Source organism: Tachypleus tridentatus, chromosome 4 (genome assembly GCF_004210375.1).
Source record: "Tachypleus tridentatus isolate NWPU-2018 chromosome 4, ASM421037v1, whole genome shotgun sequence".
NCBI classification, from domain to species: Eukaryota; Metazoa; Arthropoda; class Merostomata; order Xiphosura; family Limulidae; genus Tachypleus; species Tachypleus tridentatus.
In genome coordinates, this window is record NC_134828.1 from 50,229,517 (window position 1) to 50,245,346 (window position 15,830).

Genomic DNA, 15,830 nt, shown 5'->3' on the forward strand with positions numbered 1-15,830 from the left:
TTTCTTGAGCAAATAAATATCTGTTATCAACGTGCCTAATTATTTCACAATAGTCGGAAAATCGATTTTTATTTTAAAAAATACTACAATACTATATATTTGTAAATAACAAAAGGAACGAAAACGAAAAGTGCAGCGGCAAGTCTACGGATTTACAAAGCCAAAATAAGTGGGTTCGATTACCCTTGGTGGACTCGGCAGATAGCCCGATGTGGCTTTCCTATAAGAAAACACACACAAAAGTACTATTATATTATAAGAAGACAAAAAGCTGTTGTATTTTGATATATATATATTCTACTGTAAGAATAGTAAAAATATAATGCCTTTTTGTAAACTAAAATTGTAAAATCTAATGCCATAATAATATTTTTCAGAAAATATTTATACTATAAAATATTATATTTTAGGTTTTTCACTCAAACAATTTAAAGTAATTAAATTTTAATTAAAAGTATGAATATTACATATTGATATTAATAACATCAATTTTAAAATCTTTCGTGAGCAATGGTTTAGGTTATAAATTATTTTATAGATTAAACATTTGTCGGTTAAAAATCAATATTGAACAAAGAAAACGGCAATTTATATCAGTCAGTAGGTTTCCAAAATTTAAAAGACCAGAAACACAAAATAGTGTAGAACTTCAGATTTTGGACAATAATAACTTAAAGTTTGTTTAAATAGATTAATAGAAATTTACTGAAGTTAAAAATCTTATGTATCAGTGGAGAAAATACTCTCCCAGTTTCTGGTTTAAATTTATCATGTAGGCCTTCAAAAATTCTCTTATCTTTATCGACTATGATATGTTTCAGGAATACCCCATGGTAACAACTAGTGAAACACTTGCAAAATGTATAGGGTTCAATGATGTGATATTTTGTATAATGGCAAAAACAACTAGTACTCTATAATATATATGAAAACCGTTTTCTTACGAAAAGAATTTGATTATAATTAAATATTAACGAAAATGTCATCTGCACTAGTTGAATGGTGTTGTTCAGAGCTGTCGAAGTTACTAGATTTTCCTGCAACTGAAGATTTTGCAAGGTATGTAATGTAGTATTTTTATCTATTGTTATTTACATTATCAATGTTTTCAACTACTGGTGAGTTCTTTTCGACCATTTCGGAGAAATGTTTTGATAGGCTTAATCCAACAATTTCAAGAGATGTAGGGTGAGATAGGTATCTCAGGACGACTGGTATGGGTATTAACAATTTAAAAATAAAGCAGAGAATAACGTTTCGACCTTCATTGGTTATTTTCGGGTAAAGAAGGTCGAAACGTTATTCCCTGCTTTATTAGTAAAATTGTTAATATCCATACCAGCCGTCTTGTGATACATTTTTACTTCAAATGTTTCTCGTCATCGCGAGTAGGTTGAGATAGTTTCTCGCACACTGAGATAGGTTAAACTTAAAAAGTTAAAACATAAATAACAATAAAAATGACTAAAGTAAAGAAATTAACGTTAGTATTAGTTTCATATTATACACATTCATGACTAGTGCTATAGTACATTGACAGCAAGGGTACCATTGATTCTTCAAACTTCATGTTGTTAGTGTTATCATTTTAAACTTGCACTTTGTAAGAAATAATTAGTTTCCCAAGTGCTTGTTTCCTTGTTGTTTATAGGTGTAACAGCTAATTGCGTAACTTAAGTTATTTGCATTGTTGCTACCTCCATGAAGCAGGAGGGCACCAGAAATGCCTTGAAAAATTTCAAGGTGTCAATATTTAGGCATTTTAAACAAGTCAGAAGAGTCACTAAACAAGATCTCCATAGAATCCAGAGTAGAAATAAAAATTATTTTTGAAATTAAATCTATGCAGGAGGGTATGTTTTTGTTACAGTGAGAAGATTGTTGAAAAGTCATGTTATAATATTACAATATGTGCAAAATACTGAAAATTGTTAGACTGTAAGTGACATTCTAACAGGCATTTGTCCTAGAGATTTTAGACATACTGCAATCTCCCCAGTGTCATTAGCCCAGTTCCATTCCTCCTTTACATTCATATTCAATCACTTATATACACTGCTTATAAGCAATTACAAAATGTATCATTATCATGTACTTCTCACTATCACTGTGCATTTCATTAAGGTTGTGTACAAATAATAATCTCAATGTGGTGTGCAACAGAATGTTATATAAAGAGTTTAGATTTTATTAACACTTGAGTTGCATGTGAGTGAATTTGTGACCATAAAAATTGACTACTTTCTCTGAATATTAATATTAGCAGTGATAGTTGCTTTTCTGTTACTAGATGCTTTGAAATACTTTTATCCTAGGGAATCCTAAAAGTCACAGAACGTAGCAACAAATTCAGTTAAGTTGCTAACACTGGCCAATCATTCTATTAGAAAAAACAACAACAGCATAAAAAAACTTTCTGATCTGGAACTTAGTATGCCTGAAGAAAATTTTATAGTATTCATTCATAAACTGCATGCTTTTTATTAAAGTTTTCTTTTTTTTTCTTAAAATTCATTACTTGTACATTCATACTATTTTCATTTTCACTTAGTTATTGTGGACATCGGTAATGTGAAAAACATTCATTGATAGATTGTTTAGGCAGAGTATTCATGATGAAACTTTGTAAAATGGTTAGCAACTGAAGACGAAAGGCAGAAGACTTTGGAAACATCGTCCTCTACACTTATGTCTCCACAACAGAGAGTTGCTGTTTATTCTACAAAGTTTCATCACAAAAAACATCTTTCTCATGAAAATTCTAACTTCTAAAAACTGATTCTGCAGTTACAAAGAGCTGCAGGTGCCCTAAACAGTATTAACTTTGATAATAATTATAAAAAATGCTAAAGTGTAGACACATGGTTAGAATGTCTGTCTGAAAAAAAAGCCAAGCTACTATAATTTACCATAATATTGTTGTATTAGTTTAGAAGAATTGATTATTTGCTAATCTAGTTATCAACATTCCACTAGGGCCGTTTGGAGATACTCTTTATGGGAGGAGATACTGGATTGCTGTAGTCTCTAGCTCTGTTGATTTTGAAAAATCTCAGAAGAATATCTGTGCTAATAAATAGACTAATCAGATAAAAATACTGACATCTGATGAATCTTTTTGATTATATACGCAATTTTTAATTTTTGTTAAAAAGGAGAGAAGGGACTAACCCTTCCCTTAGATCTGCACCTGCTTATATATTATTAAACCCGCAGACTTGGGAAGGGTTAGTTTTTAATCCTGGGGGACTTTAATGGACATAATCCCCTCTGGGAAGGAACTGATATTGATGTGATGGGTCACTGTATAGAGCATATGCTCTCAGATCACAACCTTTCTCTTTTCAGTACTGGTTGTTACACTTATTTTCATGCACCTAGTCAGTCTTTTGATGCTGTTGATTTCTCAGTCTGCTCCCCTTCACTATTCTCCTACTTTTCGTGGAGGGTTGACAATAAGCCATGAGGCAGTGATCATTTTCCTATAATTTGAGAGAGACTAGCTGTGATTGATGCCACCTGACCTGTGTGCCCTGGTGGAAGTTGGATCAAGCCAACTGGCTCTCTTTCACTGCTCTTGCAAAACTTGATCCTGCCATCATCTGTAAGCCATCAGTAGATGACTGCATGACAGAAGTGACTGACTGTATTATACAGGCAGCTGCTCAGTGTATTCCTAAAACCTTGACACGTTTCCCACAAAGTCTTTGTCAGTGGTGGAATCCTTCTTGCCACATGGTATGGAAGGCTCAAAAATGGGCCTGGGATACTTTTCATAGGTAATTCACTTTCTTGAATCACATCCCTTTCCAGCAGGCCTGTACACATGCTCAGTGTGTAAGACATCAAAGCCAAAAAAAATTGTGAATTAAGTTCACAACCAGCATGTCTTCTACCACCAATTCCAAATTCATATGGGATAAGATTCGAAAGTTCAGTGGACAATATAATTCTGTCCTCCTCTCAATCTTGCTCTCTTTTGGCCAGGAAGTAGCTGATACCTGGAGCATTGCTGATACTCTATGTTAAGCTTTTGCTGGATATCTAGCACTTCTGTTTAATCCTTCACTTTCTTAGCCAACAAGACTTGGGCAGAGCGACCATCTCTTTCTTTTCGAGGTGATTATCTGTATGACTATAATCACCCCTTTATACTGGTGGAATTCAAACTAGTCCTTAAGTGGTCTGGCAGTATGTCGTTTGGACCTGATAATGTACACTATTAGATGCTGTACCATTTATTTTCTGCTTCTTTTGCTATTCTGTTTGTTTTTAACCAGATCTGGCTGAATTCCTGGTAATAGGCTATTGTCCTATCTTTCTCTGAGCCTGGGAATGATCCCTCGAGTCCTTCAAACTACTGTTCTGTTGCTTTGACAAGCTGTCTCTGTAAGACCTTGTAGAGGATGGTTAATTATGATCTTGTTTGGTTCCTTGAATTAAACAACTTCTAGTGTGGGTTCCGATAACAGAGCTCCACCATGGACCACCCGATTCGACTGGAAATGTCAATCAGAGAAGCATTATGATACAACATGGAGGTGTGGCATTTTGTGAGACCTCCTTTTATATGGGTTATGTGGCCATTTGCTCATTTTTATTAAAATTTTTTAGTGGACAGGCAATTCCAAATTTGTGTGGGTTTGATACTCTTCTGTTCTTTTTTTAAGAAATTGGAGTCCCTCAAGGCTGTGTTTTGAGTGTCACACTTTTCAGTATAAAGATTAATACCATCACTGAACAAGTCCCTCTTACTGTTGTAAATGGACTCTATGCCGACAGCTTTCACATTTTATGTCATTCGTCGAACATGAGGTATATTGAACAGCAGCTGCAGGCTGCCCTCAATTGTTTACTGAAGTGGATCACAGCAAACAGTTTTAACTTCTCTCTCTCTAAAACTGGTTGCATGCACTTTTGCTGCCAACAGGTATTGACCCTGATCTTTAACTCTGTATCTGTGAAGTTGTGTGCTATCTGTAGTTCTTGGAGCTTATCTTTGACTGTAAACTGACTTTTAAACCATACATCAAGCGTCTATGAAACTTTGTGCAAGAGCACTGAACGTCCTCAATGTCTTCTCTTCCACCACTTGGGGAGCAGATCAGTGTTCTATGCTAAAGATACACAATGCTCTTATTCGATGGAAACTATACTATAGATCACTGTTCTGTGGCTCTGTCAGGACTTCAGCCTTAAAGATGTTAGACTTCATTCATCATCAGGGACATTGGCTCTGCACCTGGGCTTTATGCATTTCCCCAGTTCAGAGCTTATACATAATCTCATGAACTTCATTTGCAACTATCTTTACTGTATGCTTTGAAACTTTGTTCCTCACCAATGCATCCCACCTGGGGTTGTGTTTTCCTTCTTCTGTGGGCCACGCTTTTTCAGAACAGATGATCTGCCACTGCTCATATTGTCCTTCATATCTAGGTGCAGTTGGGTGAATTGGACTGTCCTTGGATAACATTGCTGTATCCACTGGTCAGGCCATCTCACCATGGCTTATTACAGTCCCAAAATGTGACCTTCAATTCCTATATGTACAGATGGTTCGAAATTAGGTGATGGCATGGGCTCTGCCATGGTTTGTTGTGGTTCGGTGGTTGTGCGCAGAATCCCCTCTACAGCTTTTGTATTCACTGCTGAATTGTACATCATTTCTCTTGTCCTGGATCACATAGAAGCTAAACAGTACTCAAATTGCACTATTTATACTGACTCACTTAGTTCTCTACTAGCCCTGGAATCACTTCATGTTAGTTCACACCCTGTTCTTGCCAATGTTGAAGACCAACTGGCCCATTTCTCTTTAACACCTACTTCTATCCAGTTTTCTGGATACCAGGTCAAATTGGTATTCATAGGAACAGGCTTGCTGACACTGCAGCTAAATCTGTCTGCTCTGGTACTATTGCCGCTCTGCCAGTTCCATACATGGACGATGGTCCTATATTGAAGGCTTAACTCTGTGCCACTTGGCAGTCGACTTGGAGTGAGTAATGTGAAAGCAAGCTTTTCCAAATAAAACCTTCTATTGGACTTTGGCTGTCTTTCTTCTATAGGGATCGGAAAGAGGAAGTTCTTCTAACTAGACTAGGCATTGGTCACAGTTTTTTAACTCATCATTTTCTTTTATCTGGGACTGATGTTCCATTGTGTAGTCTGTGTAACACTTAGGTCACAATAAGCTACATTCTACTGTCTTGCTGTCATTATGACTCTCAATGACAGCACTGTTTTAACTTGTTTTGTCCCAAGTTTTATCTGTGACATTAGACAGTGTTATTGGTGATGGTGACACTGTCAGCCTTGAAAATGGTTTTAGTTTTTTAAAGGCCATTAATCTTTTAATTCTATTTAAATTTGTTTTTTTAGTTTATATATTTTACCTTTTTTAATGTGATTCCCTTTTACGAATCAAAGTACATCTTATTCGATTTGACATTAGAAAATGGCCATAATGTCAAATAACTCAAAACAAAGACTGGAAAGACCAACTTCAGGTGCCTAATGCTGATTTTTGAAGTTGCCTTTTAGTTATCCTGGCAAGTTATGATAATTACAGTTATGCTACAGGAAGTCCTTCACAATTTGTGTTACTGTAGCTTTTCTCTTACCACTGTAGACAAGATGTAAAATTGGATTTAATGCTATTTATGTTTTTATTCAAAAATTACACTTTGTCTTGTTTTACTTTAATTTCCTTTTATGAATTTTAATAATTTTACTTTAATTTTAATTTTTTAACAGATGTTTAGTGCAGATAGCCTAGTTGCTTTGTCCGATAAAACACCAAACCAACCAACCTTTTTACCTAAGACATTGGCATCGAGGGAAGAGGACAACTTCTTTTCACTGATTTAGCTGATTGCTGTTTCTCACCTCAATGAATGATCATATTCTGATCATTTATTTGTCCAGTGAAGGCCTTCGAATTTTATATTGCATATTGTAATACCTTTAGATGCACTAGAAAACAGTATTTTACTTGTTGGGATCCTTGAGTTTCCTTCAGTTATCTCCATTTCCTTTGATGAGGTAGGTATGATAATTAATCCACATTGTTTATTTTGAACTATGTTTGGAGGTGAGAAAACTTTTTTGAGTAACATCTTATCAAATTTGTTACGTTTCTATGTCTTTAGTGGCCCTGTTGAATTATGCCCTGGAAGTTGTGCGAGCTGGTATGTGGACCTCCTCAGTACTCTTTTCTCACATTATTTGCATGACATGGCAGTATCTTACTTTGAGAGTTTTCAGCTACCTCATTTGCCCTGTAGTTATCTTAAACACACCAACTACATTATAAAAATGGATATCTTCATTATTTATATTGTCTCTTCTTTACTAACCAGGGACTCTTACCACTTTGTTATAGGATCCCACTCTGTGGCAAATTTTGTCCAGGCAGGTGTGCTCTTATTAAACCAAATATGCGCAATCAACAGTTGTCACAATATACTTTATCAAAGTTGCAACAGGCTCTGTAGAAATGAGGTGTTTTATAAGATCACCTGGAGGCAGACCAGGTGGTATAATTGTACTATGCTGGACCACCACTTGAACTTTAATGAGTAAAGCATAAAGGAAACTTTCATATTCTTGCTGATCATTAGATTAATTAAATTGGAGGTTGGTTTAGTTTTCAAAATTTAAGGAACTTATTTCACTTGTACTGTTTTTAGAGCACTGTTCCTCATGGCTCTACTCTGTGCATTACTGCCCTCCTTTCACATTTTCCCTGTATGGAGAAAAGAATGAAGGTGGGGCACTTTTGCTCAAGTTACTGGATTTATTTCACAGATGTTGTTAGGAAAGACACCACCCTATGTGGGAGCCTACTTTTAATTATAGGTTCAAATTTTATGTTCAACTGTCCAATTGGTTTGAGTGTGACCCTTCTCTTTGATCAATACTGGTTCAATACATTGTTTATAAAGAGGGTCCATTGTCTCCTTCTAATTCCAAATTCGGAGTGGTTCAGTTTTGGGTTCTTTGTTGAACATAGTTTGTGCGTTGTTTGTTTCATGTCCTCCCCATAATTCTGGGTGCTAGTGGAATTTATTTATCTTCCCCCAAACTGTTGGGAAGTGGATGAGTGCTCATAATTTCAGATCAGATAAGGACTGTTTTCCACCATTAAGAGTATAGGGTTTGCCTTTCAGACTTCTTCAAGTTGAATAGATGTGTCTGCTTAGGTGTTGCTTACCCTCTTATCTTGATTTCAGTGGCTTGGAATGCATCACTCTGTAGCAACAGGCTGGGATATATGTATATGCATGCACACACACACATACACACATTGCAATATAAATGTTCTAGCTGCCAGTGGGGGATTTAGGGGCCATGACTCTATAATTGCAATCCCTAGCAGTGGAATCTCAGTTATGCAATTGGGGCCGGGTCAGTAGTGATGGTAGATCATGTCATAGTCCACCTACAGTGCATGATTTAGGTTCCAGGTAAAGAACATACTTGTTCTGGATGTACTGTTTCTCCCACTAGAATGCTAACCTTATATTGATATATCCAAAAACTATCTTTACAAATTTTTTTCTTAAATAATCACAAAGTTGAGAGCTTTAAATATAAAATTTTATTGGCATCTGTATTCTACACTTTTTTTAATGTAAATACCAACAAGTATAATATTTAAGTCAGAGAAAACTAGAAGACTTAACATTTTGTAATTGTTTGCATATATGACTTATAAGTTAAGTGAACGTGTAACTTATTCTTTTCTTTCTGTATATAGATATATTTTAAATATTGAAAATCAAAATGACTTGCAAGAATATCTGTCAGATATTTTGGATCCAACCATTCCTAGTCACGTGTGTTTCGTCAAAGAATTACTTTTGAGGTGGAAGCAAGGCAGTAAGTAGTTTAAGCAAATAAGCACATAGTTTGCAAAACTTTTACCATATTACTTTCTTATTGGAAGTGTTATATTCATGTTTTAGGTTTTTAGATATTAGCATAAAGTTTACAATTTTCAAGTCTGGGCATTATCATGAAATAGTTTTTCAGCTGATTTTTCATGTTTTCTTCTCTCATCAAATTATTCATTCTGCTTCGTGCCTTTCAGTAAATTTTCAGTGTTTTTTGGGAAATAATGTGTTCACAACCATAAAGTTTATTGTTCCTCCATTATATTCCTATTTCTTTAAATTTAAAACCCTTTTGTATCTTTTTCTAATAGTGAGGAGCTTTTATGAGACTTTACCTTTCATTGGCCTCTTATTTTTCTTATGAACCTTTTTATTTTATGGTCTATTTTTAAATTGTATATTTAAATAAATATACAAAGTTCCCTTCATTCTTTCAGTGTTTATAAACGTTAATGATTGTGGGCTACACAACAGATAGTCTCTTAGGTGTGGCACAAGTGATGTTTGCGGGTTTGAATCCCGGTCGCACCAAACATGCTCGCCCTCTCAGCCATGGGGGCATTATAAAGTTATGGTCAATCTCACTATTCATTGGTAAAAGAGTAGCTCAAGAGTTGGCAGTGGGTGGTGATGACTAGCTGCCTTCCCTTTAGTCTTACACTGCTAAATTAGGGACAGCTAACGCAGATAGCCCTCGAGTAGCTTTGTGCGAAATTAAAAAAAACAAACAAACACTAGTGAACTCTTTGTATACTGTATATGAAACAAAAAAGGTCTCTTGATTAATCATTGGAGGATGAAAACATCATTAGAATGATTTACAAAATGATGAATTGGTGGACAAAAAAAATTATACTTTAATCCATCAGCTACTAAACCTGCAGTTTTTGGTCTTCTAGAAGAAAATATGTATTGGTATTCATTTTATTTTGAAATATTGTTTTTTATTATTTTAAAAAATTATAATATTTCCATAAATTATTTACTTTTTTCTAGGAAACAAAGGCTTGCCATCTCAAGTAAAAGTATACATGAAACCAGATGCAGAAGAAGACTATGTAAAGGGTAAAAAAAAGTGTAAATCCTTGAAGAAAAAAGGACTATTAGAAAAAAATTCAAACAGTCAGGTTAGTTGTTTTCTGAAAAGAGCATTACTATTATTATTATTATTTTTTTTGTCGACGTGAGAGGTTATCCTAGCCTTAAAAAAAAGAAAAAGTTAAGCAAATGCTTTCTAGAGATCAGTATTTTCATTTTTAAGGTTTATTTTTTACACATTTTGTTAAAATAGTTAATTTCCAACATGCCTGAGTTAAGCAGCAAACACTAATGCATCATCAGCAATACCTGACACCCTAACATCATGTTTTTGTGTATTGAATATTTCTAAAGTTATACATTAAGCTTCTGCATTTTTTAATGTTTTTAAACAAAGATCTAAATTCTTGTTGATCACTTTCATTCAAAATTTAAAATTGTTTTGCGTGTTCATAAGCATGTTTGCAACATTATTGATCTATAAAAATTCAGTTATTCAAATACTTTGTAACCAGCCAAGGAAAATAAATGATTATAATTCATTTTATTTGTTAGGTAAATACAAACTTAGCCAAAATAAAAACCCGGTATTTTTAATATTCTTCAGGTAGCCTAAATTTAAAGTCAAATGACACAAAAATTAGAGTAGTGTGTTTTCATTTTCAAATATAAATTGTGATAACTATGATTTTACCTTACAAAATTTGAAAACCATTATGGAATAATAAAAAAGAAACAATAAAATGTATTTAGATAATATTGTTATTGTAATGGTGTGATATGCATTAACATTTTAATCTGTTTAACACTATAACCCAATTTTCAGTATTTTTCATGTGGAAAGAAGAGAGACTTTCATTATGATAATGTAATGGTTTGTGGATATATAACAAAAATAAATTTCTTTTGACTGTTTTCACTTATGATGTTTTATGTACCTTAATATAGAGTCTAGGAAATGGCACAACAATTCACGTGGAAGCATCACCTGAGCCACAAAGTTTGAAAAAGAAAAAGACATTTGTGTCACTGTACAGTAAGGATGGTCAGCTTAAGAACGTCATTCTTTTACCAGGAAGAAACCCATGTCATTGTGAAGCCTCGAAACATAAACTGATCAACAACTGCTTAAAATGTGGACGTATTGTCTGTGAACAAGAAGGTTCCGGTCCATGTTTCACATGTGGAAGTTTGGTATAGTTAGTTTTAAAGTAGTTTATTGTAAAAACATATATTGATACTAAGTAAAGATTTAAAATGAGGCAAATGACCAAACAGATGAAAAGGTTTATAAAACTGGATATATACAAAATGTGCAATGGACCAGTTGTTGACAACTGAAGTTTACCACTTGAGACATTCATTACACGGGGATACTATCTTGCACTTAGAAAAATTTTTTAAGATGAATCTGTGACTTAAAATCAGTTTCATTTGCATATGTAGGTTGTTACTTTTAATTAGTTCTTTAAATTATTTTAAGTAGTTCATATGATAGACCTTACAAGTTTCCATTGCCCTTGCATAATGTATTCGTCTTTGCAGTGTTTTATATAATTATATCCTTTCACAGTTTTGCTTAATGTCTTACTTCCACTGTTGTTTTTGTGTTGCTTTAGTTTTTTTAACTAAAATGTCTGTTCTGTTTGATATTTTCTGTTTTTATTCTTATTGTTCGTTTTTTGGCTTCATTAACCCTGTTTCATATTCTTGTATCATTATTTTTTTTTGATAGTTGCTTTGTCTTAAAGCTTCTTTCCCTGCTGTACATAGTACTTTCTTATTTGTTTCTTATGTGTCTTTCTTATTTTTCAGGTTTGTTCAAAAGAAGAACAAGAAATAATACAGCGTGGGTCTAAAAAGAGTGAGAAATTACTTCAGAAGTTGTTGGGAGAAAGATATGTTGGGCAAGATAAAGCTATGCAGAAAAGTGGATATGATATTGCTGTTGAACAGAAGAACAGATTGTTGGAATATGATAAAAATAGGTGATGTATTGCTTTGAGAAAAAATCCTGTTAATTTCTCTTGCAGGATGATCAAACCCTTTATGTAGGAAGGTTTCTAGCAGTGGGTGGTTAACGTTTCTTCCCAAGTGCTTTCCAAGTGTCTCTGTAATTATTTCACCAGGTAAATCTTCTTTACCTGATTGTGTGTGTATTTATTAATGAAATTCTGTTAGGTTGTATGGATTTGCTGATTGTACTTGTGGAAAGTAGGGAACACATTGTTATTCATTTATTTTGTTTGAAAGATTATGTGACCCTCTATCAGTACTTAATACTCCATAATAATCTTCATTTAAGTGTATTTTGTGTTGTTGTTAACAGAAATTTACTACATTTTAAGTGTTTGAATGATCCTAAGTGGAATACATTTGTGTTGCTATATATCTTTTTTGTGTTCCTTTATATCTTTTCCACTGTGCTTTCCCTTGATGTGGATTCCTGTACTTGGTGAGGGGACCTCCCAGGGAAGGTTCTATTCTTTCAGTTTATCTTCTCTTGGATCTAAACATCGACCAATGTGTTTGCTGTGCGTGGCTACTTGTGAAGGGGAAGAAAGGATCCTCGTGGTTGAGGGGTCCAACCCTAGCACACCACTTTCGTCAATCAGCTGGTCTAATTGGGCTAGGGTCAACCAAGTACCAGTGCTGGATGTTTTCAACAGGTGTTGTGGACATTGTATCTGATGCTGATGTTTGGGTACAGTGCTAACAAAACCCTAGAGTTGCTGCAGTGTCCTTGTTTCACATTATAGTGGGTCCTCTCATAGGGCTTCATGGTGGGTGTGGTCAGTGGGCACCGAAATATTCCTTTTTTATTATGGAAAAAACAGTAGTGAAAAAACAGTTAATAGGTAAACGACCATGTTTTAAAGATTCTGAGCACCAATCTTCAACACCTGTAACACCTCATTTTCTTCTCCTACATTCTCTTTCAGACAAACCTTTAGGACACATGTCTCCCTTTTTCATTCAGAAGGGACTAGAGGGACTTGTTGGCTCTCCAAAGTCCATAAAGAGGCTTTTATCTGGTGACATAGTGGTGGAAACATCCACATCTCAACACAGTGAACTCCTCTTGCATTCAAAGCCGAATGGGGGTATACCTATTGAGGTTACACCTCGTGCAACTTTGAACTCATCACAAGGAGTTATTGTTGAGAGGGATTTGAAGAACATCCCTGAGTCAGATATTCTCGCTGCTTTCTCCACTCAAGAAGTTTCTGCAGTGAGGCGTATATCCACTTGCAAAGATGTAATTACGATGCCAAACAATATTCTTGTTCTGACATTTATATCATGATGTCCACGTGCCACCATCAAGGCAGGTTATTTTAATTGCAGGGTATGGCGATACATTCCAAACCCTCTCCGATGTTTCCAGTGTCACTGGTTCGGTCACTGAAAGCCATCACATTGTGTTTTCTTGATGTGTGCTCGTTGTAGTGGCAGGGACCACGATGCTTATGAATATGAAATGGACCTTTATAGCATCAATTCCAATGGCTCTCGCCTGTCCTACTTTCATTCTTGCCATAAATGCTTGGAAGAAAAAGAGGTGCAGCGTTTAAAAATTATTCTTAACATTAATTATCCTGAGGCTTGAAAGTTGCTATCCACCACTTCTTCTCGGACGTATGCTGCTGTACTTCATTCCACTACTACAGTGGGAGTGCAGATGGATCTCTCTGTGTCTCTAAATGAATCGTTCTCAAAACAAGTGAAAAGTCCATGGTAAAAAAAGTTGATGAATCAACTTTAACACTAATCTCTGTCCCTTACATACATTCCAACAAAACCCATGATCCACATCCTTTGGTTCCAGGTACAGGTATTTCCTTGGATACATCTTCTTCTCACACCTCAAGATGCAAAATAATCATGTGTCTACTTCCTCAGTCACTGAAATCTCCTTTCAACAGCAAAGACGTGCCCAATCGACCCAGGGCAGGATCCATGGAGGTCAATAGACCTCCCTTGAATAAGGACAGTAAGGAAAAAAGGTGTGATTGTAAACAGAAGGGTTTTCCACCCAATTCGCTTCACGTAAATAAAAATGGTCACCCTGATAAAATGGAGCTGTCAAAGTTTGTTCTAATCTGGATGACATCAAAACACTGATTGCTTCCTACCATCGTGTATGTCTTTCCTTACAGGAAATATTTCTGAAACCTACTGATACAGTCACTTTTTGGAGGTTTTCTTTTTACAGAAATGACAGGCTGTGTGATGGACGAGTGCATGGAAGGGTGGCACTGTTGGTTGATCAGCATGTGCCCACCCTGTCTTTGCCACTTGTCACACCCTTGGAGGCCATAGCCATCCATGTTTCCTTGGGTCTTACCATTACTGTTTGTTCTTTCTACCTGTCACCTGGAGAGACATATGATCAATCAGACCTTGATGCTCTCATTGAACAGTTGCTGTCTCCCTTTTTCGTCCTGGGGAATTGATAGGAGGGGTCGTTCTATGAAGCGTATGTTCTCTGATCACGACCATTCTCTTTTCAGTGCTGGTTATTCTACTTATTTCCATGCACCTAGTCAGTCCTTTACTGCTGTTGATTTCTCAATTTGCTCCCTTTCATTATTCTCCCATTTTTCTTGGCAGGTTGACAATAATCCATGAGGCAGTGATCATTTTCCTATAATCTGGAGAGAGACTGGCCGTGGCCGATGCCACCGATCCGCATGCCCTGGTGGAAGCTGGATCAAGCAAACTGGCACTCTTTCACTGCTTTCGCAGAACTTGATCGTGCCATCATTTATAAGCCACGAATAGATTACTCTGTGGCAGTAGTGACTAACTGCATTATACAAGCAGTTGCTCAATGTATTTCTAAAACCTTGACACGTTTTCCTGTATATCCTCGTCCATGGTGGAATCCTGCCTGCCACTTGACATGAAAAGCTCAAAAACGGTCCTGGGATACTTTCCGTAGATATCTCACACTTTCGAACTGCATTGCTTTCCAGCGGGCCTGTGCACATGCTTGGTGGGTAAGACGTCAAAGCCAGAAGAAATCTTGGATTAAGTTCACAACCAGCATATCTTCTACCATCAGTTCCAAAGTCATATGGGACAAGATTCAAAAGGTCAGCGGGCAATATAATTCTCTCCCTCTCTTGATCTTGGTCTTTGATGACCAGGAAGTAACTAGTACTTGAAGCATCGCTGATACTCTAGGTGAAAGCTTTTGCTCGTTATCTAGCACTTTTGCTTCTTTCTTCACCTTTTTAGCCATCAAGACTTGGGTAGAGTGATCACTTTTTCCTTTTGAGATGATTGTATCTGTGACTGTAATCATCCCTTTACACTGGTGGAACTGAATCTGGCTCTTCATCCGTCTGGCAGTACATCAGTCGGACCTGATGATGTACCTTATGAAATGCTGTGTTATCTATCTCCTGCTTCTCTTGCTATTCTTCTGATTGTTTTCAACTGGATCTGGCAGGAGAATGTTTTTCCTGATGCATGGCACCAGGCTATTGTCCTACCTTTCTCTAAGCCTGGGAAGGACTCCAAGATTCCTTGGGATCCTTCTGTCCAGTTGCTTTAAAGAGCTGTCTCTGTAAGACCTTAGAATGGTTAATGCTTATTTTGTTTGGCTCCTCGAGTCAAACAACCTACTCTTGTTTACCCAGTGTAGGTTCTGACAACAGCGCTCCATCATAGACCACCTGATTCGTATTGAAACATCAATCAGAGAAGCCTTTCTCAAACAACAACATCTTGTATCAATATTCTTTGATATTGAGAAGGCGTATGATAGAATGTAGCGATATAGCATTTTATGAGATCTTGATATATATTGGTTACGTGGCCATTTGCCCATTTTTATTTAAAAATTTTTAATGGACAGGAGATCCCAAGTTTTTGTGAACTCTC

The 15,830-nt window shown here is 35.8% G+C and overlaps 1 protein-coding gene across 3 annotated transcripts in view; it reads left to right on the forward strand.

The window, feature by feature from the left end:
- The first annotated feature begins 489 nt into the window (after positions 1 to 489).
- The window catches only part of LOC143249105 (activating signal cointegrator 1), a 50,711-nt gene continuing 35,370 nt past the window's right edge, over positions 490 to 15,830 (forward strand). For 2 of the 3 annotated variants that reach the window (XR_013027551.1, XR_013027550.1), the window contains exons 1-5: positions 531 to 1,059; positions 8,765 to 8,886; positions 9,897 to 10,027; positions 10,887 to 11,132; positions 11,754 to 11,926. Coding sequence is in view for 1 of the 3 variants with exons in the window: in XM_076498428.1 (XP_076354543.1) it covers positions 980 to 1,059; positions 8,765 to 8,886; positions 9,897 to 10,027; positions 10,887 to 11,132; positions 11,754 to 11,926 (752 nt within the window). In the remaining 2 variants the exon portion in view is untranslated. Of the gene's footprint in view, positions 1,060 to 8,764; positions 8,887 to 9,896; positions 10,028 to 10,886; positions 11,133 to 11,753; positions 11,927 to 15,830 lie in introns of all 3 variants that reach the window. The other variant, XM_076498428.1, reaches the window with a different exon arrangement.